Source organism: Leucoraja erinacea, chromosome 25 (genome assembly GCF_028641065.1).
Source record: "Leucoraja erinacea ecotype New England chromosome 25, Leri_hhj_1, whole genome shotgun sequence".
In the NCBI taxonomy this organism is placed as follows: domain Eukaryota; kingdom Metazoa; phylum Chordata; class Chondrichthyes; order Rajiformes; family Rajidae; genus Leucoraja; species Leucoraja erinaceus.
In genome coordinates this window covers 25460868-25476290 of record NC_073401.1, presented here as the reverse complement: position 1 = coordinate 25476290, position 15423 = coordinate 25460868, and the positions used below count along the sequence as shown (strand labels likewise).

At 46.2% G+C, this 15423-nt stretch overlaps 2 protein-coding genes across 2 annotated transcripts in view; one reads left to right on the top strand and one right to left on the bottom strand.

Annotated features, from left to right (window-relative positions):
• Window positions 1-15423, bottom strand: part of LOC129709362 (uncharacterized) — a 77694-nt gene that overhangs the window by 54913 nt on the left and 7358 nt on the right. Inside the window, exon 3 of the mRNA XM_055655661.1 lies at window positions 3409-3517. The gene's annotated coding sequence lies outside the window, so the exon portion shown is untranslated. The remainder of the gene's footprint in view (window positions 1-3408; window positions 3518-15423) is intronic.
• Window positions 1441-6936, top strand: LOC129709141 (polyubiquitin-like). Its single transcript, XM_055655276.1, has 2 exons — window positions 1441-2958; window positions 5482-6936. The coding sequence occupies exon 2, from the start codon at window positions 5494-5496 to the stop codon at window positions 5959-5961; it is 468 nt and encodes a 155-aa protein (XP_055511251.1). The 5' UTR covers window positions 1441-2958; window positions 5482-5493; the 3' UTR covers window positions 5962-6936.

Here is a 15423-nt window from a genome sequence, read left to right as displayed (position 1 = left end):
GTAGTTAAGGCCAGTTCATTGGCTATATTTAAGAGGGAGTTAGATGTGGCCCTTGTAGCTAGAGGGATCATGGAGAGAAGGCAGGTACAGGATACTGAGTTGGATGATCAGCCATGATCATATTGAATGGTGGTGCAGGCTCAAAGGGCCGAATGATCTACTTCTGCACCTATTTTCTATGTTTCTATGTAATCCGAAATATCACCCATCCCTTCTCTGCAGAGATGTTGCTTGTCCTGCTTTGTTACTGTGGCTGGGGTGAGGGGCAAAGCTGTGGGAAAGTGTTCAAAACACCAGGATGCCGGTGGAACTCAGCGGGTCAGGCAGCATCAGTGGCGAGAATAGACAGATGACGTTTCGGGGCTGGGCCCTTTGTCAGACTGATTGGTGTCGGGTGGAAAAAAAGTTGGGAAATAATATAAAAGAGGACAGCAAGAGTTTCTTCAGTTATATAAAGAGAACAAAAGGCAAGAGTGGACGTTGGACCACTGGAGATTGATGCAGGAGAAGTGATAATGGGGAATAAAGAAATGGCAGAGGAGCTGAATAACTTTTTTGCATCAGTCTTCACAGTGGAATACACCGGCAACGGGCCTGAAATTCGAGAGAGTCAGGGGGTGGGAGTTAGTGGAATTGTTATTACGATGGGAGAAGGTGCTTGGGAAGGTGAAAGGGCTGAAGGTGGATGTCACCTGGACAGGATGGACTGTACCCAAGGGTGGCTGTGGAGGTTGTGGAGGCATTGACAGTGATATCGACAGGAGTTGGACCAAATGATTGGAAAATTGCCCTGCTGCACAAAAAGGAAGCTAGGCAGAATAGTGGGAACTATAGGTCGGCTGGCCTGACTTCGGTGGTTGGTAAGACTTTAGAGTCCATTATAAAGGATGCGGTTACGGAGTACTTAGAAGTTCACGATAAAATAGGCCAAAGTCAGTTCGGCTTTGTGTAGGGGAGTTCTTACTTGACAAATTTGCTGGAATTCTTTGAAGAACTAAATAGCTGGACAGTCAAAGGAGTCAGATTTAGATTTTCAGAAAGCCTTTGATAAGGTGCTAAATAAGTTGAAAGCCCACGGTATCAAAGGGCAGATACTAGCATGGAAAGCAGGTTGGCTGGATGGCAGAAGACAATAAAGTGGCAATAAAGGGGGCTTTTTCTGGACGGCTGCCAGTGACTAGTGGAATTACGCAAGGGTCGGTGTTGGGGCTGCTATTTTTCACATTGTATATTAATGATTTGGACGAAGAGATTGAAGGCTTTGTGGCAAAGTTTGCAGATGATACGAAAATAGGTGGAGGGGCAGGTGGTGTAGAAAATAGGTGGAGGGGCAGGTAGTGTAGAGAAGGTGGGTACTCTGCAGAAGGACTTGGACAGGCTGTGAGAGTGGGCAGAGAAGTGGCAGGTGGGATATAGTATAGCAAAGCGTGAAGTAGGAAATTATTTTCTAAACGGGGTGAGAATCCAGAAATCGGAGGTGCAAAGGGACTTGGGAGTGCTGGTGCAGGATTGCCAAAAAGTTAATCTGAAAGTCTAATCAGCAGTAAAGAAAGCAAACTTAATGCTGCCATTTATTTCAAGAGGGCTTGTATACAAAAACAGGGATGTAATGCTGAGGCTCTATAAGGCGCTGGTAAGGCCACATTTGAAATGTTGTGAGCAATTCTGGGCACCATATCTGAGGAAGGATGTGCTGGCTCTGGAGAGGGTCCAGAGGTTTACAAGAATGATCCCAGGAATGAGTGGGTTAACCTATGATGAGCGTTTGTTGGCACTGGGCCTGCACTCGCTGGAGTTTAGGAGAATGAGAGGGGACTTCATTGAAACCTATAGAATAGTGAAAGGCTTGGATAGAGTGGATGTGGAGAGGATGTTTCCACTTGTGGGAGAGTCTAGGACTAGAGGTCATATCCTCAGAATTAAAGGACGATCTTTTAGGAAGGAGATGAGGAGAAATTTATTTAGTCATAGGATGATGAATCTGTGGTATTCTTTGCTACAGAAGGCTGTGGAGGCCAAGTCAGTGGATATTTTTAAGGCAGAGATAGATAGATTCTTGATTAGTACAGGTGTCAGGGGTTATGGGGAGAAGGCAGGAGAATGGGGTTAGGAGGGAAAGATAGATCAGCCTTGATTGAATGGCGGAGTAGACTTAATGGGCCAAACGGCCTAATTCTACTATCCCTTATGACCTTAAAACGGAGGAGGTGGGACAAAGCCTGGCACGTCATGGGTGTTATTTTCACTCCAAATCCCCCGGGACCCTTGAAAGTTCTGCCCCTTAAAAGCTTCTCAATCAGTTGAAACCTTAATACAGTGTCTGAAGAAGGGTCTCGACCCGAAACGTCACCTATCCCTTTTCTCCAGAGATGCTGTCTGACCCGCTGAGTCACTCCAACCTTTTTGTGACTAACTTCGGTTTAAACCAGCATCTGCAGTTCGTTGCCACAGATGCGAAGAGCGGTTATTTTCATGTTGCATTTAAGTGAAAATCAGTTACATTGCAACCAAGAAGTGCTTGCAGTGATGGTGGATCAACAGCTGATTGCAGCATCGATTCCCTGTGCTGTTATTGTATTTCGGATTCAGGGGGTCAGAAACGAATCCGAAAGTGAAATAGCCGGCGGCTCTGAAAGCGGCTGACTATTTTTCGGAAACGAAACTGAGATGACGTTTTGTTTGTTTTGTAGCAGCGAGCAGCCTGTGAATACTCGGAGGGAGGGGAAGTGGCGATGACGTTCAGAAACTTGGAAGAGGAGATAAAGCCAAAGGGAAGCGGCCAGAGGGAGCGCAGACGACTGCTAGACGCTGGCAGAGGTGTGTGCATTGAAGCTCGTGTCCCAGCGAACCAAGGAGATTGAGGATTTTGCAAAGAGCGGAGCTCTGGAAAAAGAGACAGAATATTCTGCAATCAGATTCTCATCGACTTCTTGTGCAAGGATTGTGAGGCTTCGGTTGGTAAGTTCAAACTTCTGAACACGGGCAAATTCACAATTTAAAAATAAATTACTGCCATTCTGCGCATGGGGTGGGAAATGTTATTATCAGCTGATAACATAGAGAGGTGAAGATTTAGCAGAAAAATATTGGAATCGAGTAATGAAGAAGGAGCTGCAGATGCTGGAAAATCGAATGTAGACAAAAGTGCTGGAGAAACAGGTCCACATATTTCACTTGGGCAGTTTAACACCCAGCGGTATAATCGTCGATTTATCTCATTTCAAATAATCCCGGCATTCTGTCTCTCCGCCCTCTCCCACACCCTAGCCGTTTTATGACTAAGATCTCCACTGCTCGCATCCCTCTGCTATCACCTCTTCCCTAACCAACAACAATAGTCTATTGTGGGCTCCGCCCTCCCTTGGTCGTCTGTTGCACGCCCTGACTTTTGTCCTGGCCTTTTCTTACCTCCAGTTCCCTCATCTCTATTTTCAGTCTGAAGAAAGCTCCCCGTTCCTTCTCCCCAGGGATGCTGCCTCGTCCCGCTGAGTTATTCCAGTATTTTGTATCTATGTATCTGCGGGTGAAATAAAATATCAGTTGTGATATCCCCAATAGTGAAGCGGGCCGAATGGCCTCCTGCTTCCCACATTCTTATGTTCGCGGGTTTAGTGACACCTGTTTCCGCTACTTCAATGGAGACACTGGAACAGCTGGTTAAATAATCATTATTAGCCTCAAGAGCTTTTCTCTATAGAGGCTGCCTGACCCGCTGATTCACTCCTGTCTATCTTCGGTGTAAACCGCGGAGATGATATTCTTTGTGCGACTCGACTGGTTCTGACAGGAAGTCTGAGGTTGAAGTGAATAATTGACTGCGCAGTCACTGTGACAGTGGAAAGCGAGTTATCGCAAAGTCGCGCCGATTTTGGTCGTAGCAGGTCGTCGTCGTGTGCGAGACGGGGAGAATGCTGGAATATGATTTATCCTGTTGAAGGGTGGCCCTGGTTTAGAAAGCCACACGAGTGGCCCATTTAATACGATCCAGAATGTCGTTGGTCTTTACAATTAATAATACGCCCTGATTTTTGTCCTGGCCTTTACTTACCTCTAGTTCCCACCCCTCTATATTCAGTCTGAAGAAGGGTCCCGGCCCGTTCCTTCTCTCCAGAGATGCTGCCTTGTCCCGCCGAGTTACTCCAGTATTTTGTATCCAGTAACTCAGCGGATCAAGCAGCATCTGTGGAAGTTGACTTCTCGGGCCAGGACTCTGATTTGGGACCATCCTTCTGCTTACACAGATGCTGTCTGACCAGCTGAGTTCCTCCAGCAGTTTGTTTTTTATTGCCACGGATTTACTATTATTTATTTGTTTTTATGTGTGTATATATATGTATACTAACTATATATATCACACACACACACAATTAACTTTTTCTCATGTATTACATTGTTCACAGAGTGCTGTGTTTACATATCCTCTTGTGCTGCTGAAAGGGAGAATGTGGTTGTTTTATCTGGGACATATGACAAAAAAACACTATTGACTCTGATGAAAGCCTGCTCTCATTTCCCGGGAAGCGATGCAATCGCAGTGTTAAACGAAACTTAGCTCACGGGGGACCTCTTCTGTCAGAAGCCCAGTATTGCAGCTCAGCCGCCCTTGGGAGTCTCACTGAGAGAGTTGTGAATCTGGAATTCTCTGCCACAGAAGGCAGTGGAGGCCAATTCACTGGATGGAGAGAGTCATTTAGCTCTTGGGGCAAAGGGAATCAAGGGATATGGGGAAAAAGCCAGAACGGGCTACTTATTTTGGATGATCAGCCATGATCATATTATCGAAGGGCCAAATGGCCTACTCCTGCACCTATTTTCAATGTTTCTAATATATTGAAATTGAAAGACTGAATTCAACTTATGTGCAAAAAGATCGAATTAGAGTCAATAGTGCTTAATTAATATTTAGTATGAATATGGATTTCTCTAATTTTAAGTAACTTCTACACACACCCCTTCCCCATCCCCCTTCCTCCACCCTAATTGTTTAACCTGTTCACAGTTCACCACATTGTATCGGTCTTGATCACACCTTCCTGAGCCAACGATGGGGCAACCATCCTGTCTGAGGCCATTTGTTGCCAGGCCTGATTTCTCCTGGTCTTTTCTCATCTTCAGATGTTCCCTACCTCTCACCCCCTACGTCCAGAAGTGCAAGAGTCTCTCCAACCTTAGTTTCAGTTTAGAGATACAGCGTTAAAACAGGCCCTTCAGCCCACCGAGTCCTCGACAACCTGCGATCCCCGCACACTACCACACTATCCTACCCTAAACATTAGGGACAATTCACAACGGGAGAAATAATTTGCCACCATTCCTCCCACCTCAAAGTAAAAGTCGCTTTGTAATAAGTTTTGTTTATTGTCACGTGTACTCCAGTAATGTGAAATATCCAGGACAATAAACTAAGTGTAACTGTGGATTTAACAAGAAGTCGTTCACAAGTGATATAAAGGATTCTAATCTCTTCTCATTTTTCCACAGTGATTTGGCAAGATGAGACTCCAGTTGAAGTATTTCACCGGCGAATCTTTGCAACTGGATGTCGACCCTAACATCCAGGTGTCGGCTCTCAAGGAGAAAATATACCAAGCAACCCAGGTGCCAAGTTCCCAACAGCGCCTGATGGTGCAAAACGGGCAGCAGGTGGAGCTTCGGGACAACAGCCTACTGAGGGACTACAACCTCCCCCCTGACTCCACGGTCATGCTGCTGATCAAGAAGGAGGAACGCATGCAGATATTCCTCCTCAACGAAAAGGGGAAAACGACCACGTACGACGTGCTGCCTACTGAGTCCGTGCGGGAGTTTAAAAAAAAAGTACAAAGGCAGGAAGGGGTCACGCCCGACCAACAGCGCCTGACATTTGAGAGCAAACAACTGGAAGATGGCCGGTTGCTCTCAGATTACAACATCAGGTCTCAGTCCACCATCCAGCTCCTGCTTCGTCTGCGCGGTGGTTAATTTGCGCTCGACTGAACTAGATTAAAACTTAATTATATTTTGAATTCCTATTTTCTAATACTTGATTTAAAAGAGACTAGAGATGAGTCGATTTGTTCAATGTTCGATATTGTTCACTTTGCTTCTTTCTGCTGCCTATCTGCTTCATTTGGTTTAGTCTCGAGATACAGGGGGAAAGCAGGCCCTTCCGCCTACTGAGTGCTTTGACCAACGATCACTGCACGCTAACGCCATCCTACACACACTAGGGACAATTTACAAGTTTACTAAAGCCAATTAATTAACCCACAAACCTCTATGTATTTGGAACGTGGGTGGAAACCGGAACACCCGGGGAAAACCCACGCAGGACATGTGGAGAACGTACAAACCTCATATAGACAGCCCCCGTAGTCAGGATCAAACTCAGGTCTCCAGCACTGTAAATAGCCGCAGATGAGTGATCATCTCGGATGAATAAAGCCGATCAAGTTGGATCAGCTGGTCACATTCCAGCCTTCTCAGCTTGGCCAAAAATGCAGTTTGTTTAAATCTGACACATTCCTTCATATCCAACTCCGCACCATTTGTAGACACAAAATGCTGGAATAACTCAGCGGGACAGGCAGCATCTCTGGATAGGTGATATTTCGGGTCGAGACCCTTCTTCAGACTTCGGATCAGAGGTGTGCGCTGTAAACCGGCGTGGTCCAGATGAATCTGATTCCTACGAGTTCACAAACCACATTGGCTTCTCACTTATTCTATGGCCAATGTGAAATACTTCACCATACAGGGAAAAAAATCACATATAAAACATAGAACAACCGTCACCATGCTGAGAAATGCTTCCACACACTCTGCAAATCATTGCTTCAAAATTACCGTCTTCATGTTAGTTTGAGTTCTAAATGCCTTGCAATGTAATGTTGATGCAAAATCCAATCTACTGTGCAACTAAAGCATTCCACATTAATAAATATATAACTGTATGAACACGTGTTTTTGTCACTTACTTCACCCATTTGCAGGGTCATGTTGGGTCGGGGTAGGTAAGCAATTGGCGGAACCAGGTGTGGAGGTATAGGATGGACAGATGGTGTCAGGTGGGAGAGAGGGGTGAAGGTGGAGTTGGGAGTGGGTGGCTGGTGGGTGATAGGTAGAGTTGAGAGCTGCGTAGGGTGAGGGGGAGAGTGAAGGAAGAGGCAGAGGCTGAAAAGGAGATGCAAGAGGGTGAGGATGTGGGAATATAATAGGCAAGGAAGGTGGGTGTTATGTGGAATTAGATAAGGAGTGATGGTTAGCAGATGGAAGTGTTGGGGGGGGGGGGGGGGGGGAGGGACAGAGACCCAGTGGGTATGAGTGGGTGACAAAGGGAATCAAGGGGAAGGGGGGACATGAAGATGGGTGAGGGTGCGGGTTGGGAGGAAGGACCACAGGGAGTGTGGGTTACCTGGAATTGGAAAACTCAAATGTTCAGGCCAATAGGTTGTAGACTAAGCAGTTGGAATGTGAGGTGTTATCGTTCCAGTTTGAGTTTTTCATCACCCTGGCTGTGGAGAGGGTGGAGGACAGCTGAGTCGGCGTGGAAATGGGAAGGCGAGTTGAAATGGCATTCAACGAGGTCAGGGTGGTCTTTACGGATAAAACGCGGGTGTTCCACGGGCTGAGGACATGAGGTGCTAAATTAAAACTTTATGAGTTCGCCTTCGTCCTGGAAGAAGATACTAAAAGAAGACAAACAGATTCTGTGGAGTCAAAGAGATGTTCGATATTTTGGGTCAAGACCTTGCACCAAGACTAAGGGTGAGGGGGGCTATAATTCCTAAAGAAGAGGCGGAGAAGGCCAGCTGCAAATCGAATGGATAAATCACCTGGTCCAACTGGAATATATCTGAGGTTACACAGAAAGCTGGAGAAACTCAGCGGGTGCAGCAGCATCTATGGAGCGAAGGAAATAGGCAACGTTTCGGGCCGAAACCCTTCTTCAGACTGATCAGGGGTGGGGGGGGGTGGGGACAAGAAAGGGAAAAGGAGGAGTAGCCGGAAGGCTGGAGGGTGGGAGGAGACAGCAGGGGAGCTGAGGAAGGGGAGGAGACAGCAAGGACTAACAGAATTGGGAGAAGTCGATGTTCATGCCCCCGGGGTGCAGACTCCCCAAACGGAATATGAGGTGCTGTTCCTCCAATTTCCGGTGCTGCTCGCTGTGGCCATGGAGGAGATATATCTGAGGAATATATCTGAGGTTGCTATGAGGTAATTGCAGAGGCCCTGGTCATACTTCTCCAAACCTCTGTTGGTGGCATGATGGTTTAACTGGAAATTTGCAAATGTTACACCATTGTTCTAAAAAGGAAATAGTGTGTGGCACAGTGGCGCAGCTGGTAGAGCCGTTGCCTCACAGCGCCAGAGACCTGGGTTTGATCCTGATCTCAGCTACTGTCTGTGTAGAGTTTGCGCATTCTCGCTGCGACTGTGTGGATTTCCTCCGGGTACTCAGAAGCTTTTTCGAAGGGTGGAAATGTCAAAGACTAGAGGCCACAGGTTTAAGGTGAGAGGGGCAACATTTAAAAGAGATGTGCCAACCTGGTCGGCATTGACAAGGTGGAGTGAAGGGCCTATTTCCATGCTGTATAGCTCTATGACTTTACATGGAATTTGACTCAGCATTCAGACACCCAGCAGAACTCTGTTGACATAGAACACATTCTGGCAAAGAGATAAATTCAAAAGCGTGAAATTTAAAGAGGAAAACAAAATTCATGAATGCAGCGGCACAGTGGTAGAACTGCTGCCTCACAGTGCCTGAGATCCGGGTTTGATCCTGGCTACTGGTGCTGTCTCTGTGGAGTTTGTTCGTTCTCTGTGTGCATTTTCTCCAGGTACGCCAGTTTCCTTCCACACCTCAAAGATGTGCAGGTTCTTAGGTTAATTGACTTCTGTAAATTGCCCCCAGTGTGTAGGGAGTGGATGCGAAAGTGGGATAATATAGAAGTAGTGTGTGGGTTATCGTAGTTAGATGTGGTGGGCCGAAGGGCCTGTTTCCAGGCTGTATCTCTAAACACTAAAAATTGAAGTAAAGAGATACAACAAAATTACATCAGTTACAGAACTGAAAATATTTCATATTGCGGTGGGAGCAGAGCATGGAGCAGGTGCTACTCAGATGTTGATCCCTTGTTTATCCCATCGGAACAGAAACCCTGGGGGCAATACAGAACCAATACAACACACAAAATAACAACCTCAATGCCCAATGCGGGGCAGCACTGTGGTAGAGCTGCTGACTTACAATGCCAGAGACCCGGGTTCAATCCCGACTATGGGTGCTGTCTGTACGGAGTTTGCACGTTCTCCCTGTGATTGCATGGGTTTCCTCCGGGTGCTCCGGTTTCCTCCCACACTCCAAAGACGTACAGGTTTGTAGATTAATTAGCTTCGGTAAAAATTGTAAATAGTCCCTAGTATGTAGGATAGTGCTAGTGTACAGGGTGATCGGTGGTCGGTGCGGACTTGGTGGGGTGAAGGGCCTGTTTCCACACTGTGTGTCTAAAGTCCATCAAGTCCCTTTCACTATATGGTCGTCCTTATTGCAAACCTGCCAATTCTCTACCACAGAAGGCAGTGGAGGCCAGTTCACTGGATGTTTTCAAGAGAGAGTTAGATTTAGCTCTTAGGGCTAACAGAATCAAGAGGTATGGGGAAAAAGCAGGAAATGGGTACTGGTTTGGATGATCAGCCATCATCATATTGAATGGCGGTGCTGGCTCAAAGGGCTGAATGGCCTACTCCTGTATCTATTTTCTATAGGAAATGTATACAGTTATACTAACTCAATCAACACCATGATGCTACTGTGCACATGACCTGGGTGTCTTGAAGGGGCACATTGGCAATCAGTATTTGAACGTTGAACTAAACAAAATATTTTTGGTTGTTAACCAGTTGAAATCCATAATAGATTGTTCTGCTTCACCAAATGCCACACAGTCTCGGAGGACTTCGACTGAAATCCATGCACAGCTTGGATTTGATTGGATGATAAAAATAGTTGATAGTCAGCTAATTAGGCATGGGTTGCTCAGACATCGCAGGAAAGGTGGTGAGTGGAGGGGGAGCGTTTAACGGAGCTAAGGTGAGACCGCAATGCTGGTGGAGAGGCCAGGAGAGGAATAAATGAAAGTCGGAGAGAGGACTATTCACCTGGGAGAAAGCTTGAGGAGCAGGACTGAGAGCAGAGACAGCGAAGAAGAGGATTCATCTACATCTCTCAGCCTGTATGAAAAGTGAATGTGATAGGTTTCTGCAGACCCCCCCCCCTTCTCACCTGGACAGGTGTGTCCGACAGTTGGAGTGAGTATGTTTAGTGTTTTTGTTGCCAACTGGCCCGCTCCAGACTGCAGGAGTACTCGCTGAGGGACGCACTGAAGCTTGTTGCAGCCAACGCCAAGGCTCAGTAGGGGAGGACCACAGGACCACAGCATAGGGTTCCTCCGCTGGTGGACATTGAGGGGGCAAGGTGTGGTAGAGATGATGCCATGGGGCTACATTAGTGGCAAGGGTGCCAGGTATAATGATATTTCTGTGAACACTACGATACGATGCAAATGAATGTATGCAGAGCCTCTGAGAATGTCAGAAGAATTTTTGGACAGTGGCTGTTTTTGTGCCTTCATAATGGATGCTAAATTCAACTGTTGAATGCCCTTTTCTTCATTAATATTTTTGATTTGATCGTAAATCATGGAGAGCTATAACACAGGGTGGCACGATGGTATAGCTGGTAGACCTGCTGCCTAATAGCGCCAGAAACCCGGGTACGATTCTGACCTTGGGATTTGGCTGTGTTGAGTTTGAAAATTCTCCCCGTGACCGCGTACGTTTCGTCCACGTGCTCCAGTTTCCTCCCACATCCCAAAGACGTGTGTGTTTGTAAGTTAATCGGCCTCTGTGACTTGCCCCCAAGTGTGTAGGAAGTGGATGAGAAGGTGGGCTAACATCAAACTAGAGTGAATGGGTGATAGATGGTCGACGTGGACTTGATGGGCCGAAGGGCCTGCTTCCATGCTGTGTAACTAAACTAAACACCTACAACTCATTTTGGGTGGCGCAGCAGTAGAATAAGCTTATATTTAGGTAGAGAGTTGGAGCAGGTGAGTTACAGCGATAAAAATGGGCCCAAACATCTCAGAGTCTCATGAGACGTCATTCATCCACAAGCCATTTGCAGGGATAAACAGGAATGAGGAAGCAGGTCCTCGGGGAGTTTTAGCAGGCTTCACTGGATCAAAAACAAATTCTGATCTGCTTCAGAGTGCAAATTTAAGGGGGTAAAAAAAAGAGGGGACAGACAAGCCTGGAATAGCTGGGGCAAAATGAATCATTCCCTTCTTTGAGATAAAATATGTGAAGACCAAGAAAAAACCACACAAAATGGTGTAGTAACTCAGCAGGTCAGGTTGAGGAAGGGGAGAAAAGGGTACGAGTCCAGTGGGACACAGGGAAAAGAGGGTGAAAAGAAGTGTGGGGGAGGGGGGTGTTGTTTGTAGATTAGTTACCAAGAATTGGATAATTCGATGTTCATACGCATTAGGTTGTAACCTACCTCAGTGAAATACGAGGTCAAGAAATCCAGATGCTGTATCTGAAGGAGATGACGGTCCCATGGATTGTGGGGTCCAGGAGAAAAGGCAGGAGGGCAAAGGAATGGATGTTTCTGTGGAAAAGCAGTCAATGTTTGATCTGTAATGTATTTTTGGAGTATTGCGAGTGCTATCAAACAGGAAATTTGGTGGTGCATCAAAAAAAATCTTTCTCTGTTGGGGTAATGGAGATTTTAGCCGTTGGTTGGTTTTCCCCTTTGTGATAACCGGAATAATCAGGAAAGCACAACTCAAAACTTTTTTAGAGACCCAAGGCACTGCAGATGCTGGAAAAGATTCACCAAAAAAACAAAGTGCTGGAGGAAAATCTTGCACAAATACTTCAGGATTTCCGCTCATGTTTACAGTCTGTATGATAGACACAAGGGACTGCAGACGTTGGTTTACAAAAAAAGACACAACGTGCTGGAGTAAGTCAGCGGGTCACAAGGCTTCTCTGGAGGACATGAATAGGTGACATTTTGGTTTGAATTCTCCTATTTTAGTTAACTAACCACCAACCCCCCCACTCCTTTTATCCCCTCTCTTCACTGTGCTCCACATGGATACATACCCATTTCTCCCACAGTCCCATTCCCTCTACCTTCCCCTGCCCCCTACCAGTTATGTCCCTTCCTCTGGCTTCACATGTCAAGCCTCTTCTCTCTTTTCTCACAGCCGTTTGGCTTTACAATTCTGTCCTTTGTCCAACTATCTACAAATCAAACTCCTCTCATCTGTATGTTCCTATCATCACTCGCCTGGCTTTGTCTTGCCCCCCCCACCCTCCAGCGTCCCCCCCCCCCCCCCCCCCCCCCCCTTACTCCAATCAGTCTGAAGAAGGGTCCTGTCCTGAAATGTCACTCATTTATGTTCTCCGGAGATGCTGCCTGACCTGCTGAGTTACTCCAGCATACTGGGTCTTTTTTAAATTTGTATGATGGGCTCAGCTCTGACAATGGTACCTTAGCAGTTCAGGATAGGAATTTTAGTCAATCTTTTAGTCAAAGTTTTGGTTCATACTAAGGTACGCATTCTTGCTTTGGGCATCTCAGTACATCGGCAGGTGTTTTTCAGGCTACACTGAGCCTTTCACCCATGCGAGGAAGGACACAGATGAACAGTTCCAATGGATGCATGATCTACACTGAATTCATTGGAGATACCTCTACTACACCTAGATCCCCCCCAATGAAAAATTAAAAGGCCGTTGATGCCGAACGTCTTCAATAAAAATAGACTCTGCTAGAAAAACTCAACAGGTCAGGAAGCACCTAAGGAAAAGGAAACAGAGCCGATGTTAGAAGTCGATGTTCCTTTGAAGGACTTGGCAAAGTCAGAACTTCATTCGGTCTTCATCACTTTGATCTGATATGTTAAGTTTGTTCCTCTTGCTACAGATGCTGCCTGACCAGCTGAGTATATTCCCTGCATTTTCTGTTTTTAGTTTAGATCTCCAGGCAAGTTCATCCATGGGCTTAAGCTACAATCAGAAAGGGATCTGTGGTTACAGCAGAAACCTTGAAGCTTAGTCAACAATATATCCTCTTTGGTCAAGGCATTACGCTCACCCCTGACTTGCATTAATGTGGCTGTAAAACTGCAGCAACTAAGAATGTAATTGTTCCATTCCTAGGACATATGACAATTAAACTCTCTTGACCCTTGAATCTCATGATTGGGGGGGACCAGGAAGACTGGTTCAGCTGCACAATTATGGCCAAATTGCCTGCATGGTTGCAGTAATCTGCTATTTCATGTTCTTCCAGCCTTGTTGAGGAAGTGCTCAGGAGCGGCGACATTGTAGGAGTTGATCTCGACCCGAAACATCACCCATTCCTTCTCTCCAGAGATGCTGCCTGTCCCGCTGAGTTACTCAAGCTTTTTGCGCCTATCTTCGACATAAACAATATTGTCATCTCTTAGAAGAAGGCCATGTCTATTCCAGCTCCCTTGCTCAAACCATTCTAAGGGTGGCACGGTGGGGCAGCGGTAGAGTTGCTGTCTTACAGCGCCAGAGACCTGGGTTTGATCCCGACTACGGGTGCTTGTCCTTATGGAGTTTGTACGTTCTCCCCGTGACTACATGTGGTTTTCTCCAAGATCTTCGGTTTCCTCCCACACTCCAAAGACGTACAGGTTTGCGGGTGAATTGGCTTGGTATCAATGTAAAATTGTCCCAAGAGTGTGTAGGATAGTGTTAATGTGCGGGGATTGAGTTAATGTACCGACTGAGTTGGCATACTGGGCTAGTCCCATTTGTCCATAGCCCTCTGAGCCCTTCCTATTCCTTTATCAATCCAAATGTCTTTCTTTTAATCGTAATTGTATCCATTTCCGTAGCTTCCCCAGGCAGTTTATTCCAGATTCCGACTACCCTGAGAGAAAAGGTTGTCCCTGAGTTCCTTCTTAAATCTCTCCCATCTCAACTTATGCCTACGCCCTCTAGTTATAGAATCCTCTACCCTGGGGAAAAGGTTATGAACGTTCACTTTATCCTTGTCCATCATGATCCTGCAGACCTCAACAAAGTCACCCCTCAGCCTACCCTACCTCTTCCTTTAACTCAAGCCTAAAAGTCCAGGTAACATCCTGGTGAATCCATTCTTCACCCATTCTAACTTGAAGTGTGGTCTCATCGGTGACTTGGGTAGACGCATTATGCTGCCCCATGTTTTGTACTCAATACCTTTCCCCATAAAGGTAGTGTGTGCCAATGATCTTCTTCACTACACTGTCCACATGATTCACCATTTTCAGGGAACCATACCCACCGTACGCCCAGATCCTTCTATTCTGCAACACTGTCCAGGGCTCTAAATCCTGCCCTGGTTTGACAAACCAAAGATTAAAACAAAGTGCAAGTTCAGTAACACTGAGGCAGATATTAAAACATATTTTAAATGTAGCGGTTAGAGGATTCTAGTATGCCGTCTTGCTTGATGTTAAACTACTTTAACAGAATGATTACTGAAATCAATTCAATTACAGCACTTGAGTGAATCCATTCAACTTTGAGCAAGGTTTGACTCAATGCCCCCCTCCACAACACCTTTCTCTTTCTCCCCTACATCCCCCCCTTTCTCCTCTCCCTTCAGCTCCACCTGGACCACCACCTATTTCTTCTCCCCTCCCCCAACATTCCTTCCTCTGGCTTCACTTCAATCCTGTCTCACACCTTCCTCTTTGATACTTGGCCTTTGGTTCAACCACTTGCCTTTCAAAACCCCACTCACCTGCATTGAACTAATACCTGTCATGCTTTGGCCTGCCTCTTTCTTTCAGCTTTCTTCCATCCCCCGCGTAATCAGTGTGAAGAAAGGTCCCGACCAGAAACGTCACCAATCCATGTTTTCGAGTCGTATCCCAACCACACCCTCTTCTCCCCTCTCCCATCAGGCAAAAGGTATAGAAGTGTGAAAAAGCACACCTCCCGATTCAGGGACAGTTTCTTCCCAGCTATCAGGCAATGAACCATCCGGCAAACAACTAGAGAGCGGTCCTGAGCTACTATCTATATCATTGAAGACCCTTGGGCTATCTTTGATCGGACTTTACTGGACTATCTTGCACTAGACGTTATTCATGTTATTCTCTTTATCATGCATCTGTCCACTGTGGATGGCTCAATTGTAATTATGTATTGTCTTTCCGCTCACTGGTTAGCATGCAACAGAAGATTTTCACTGTACCTCATTGTACACGTGACAATAAACTAAACTCAACTCAGATGCTGTCTGTCCCGCTAAGTAACTTCAGCACTTTGTGTTCTTTTGAGCAAGGTTTCTTTGACCGCGGGATAAAGAGATAAAGGGCATGTTCAGAATGGGTAACTGATGTG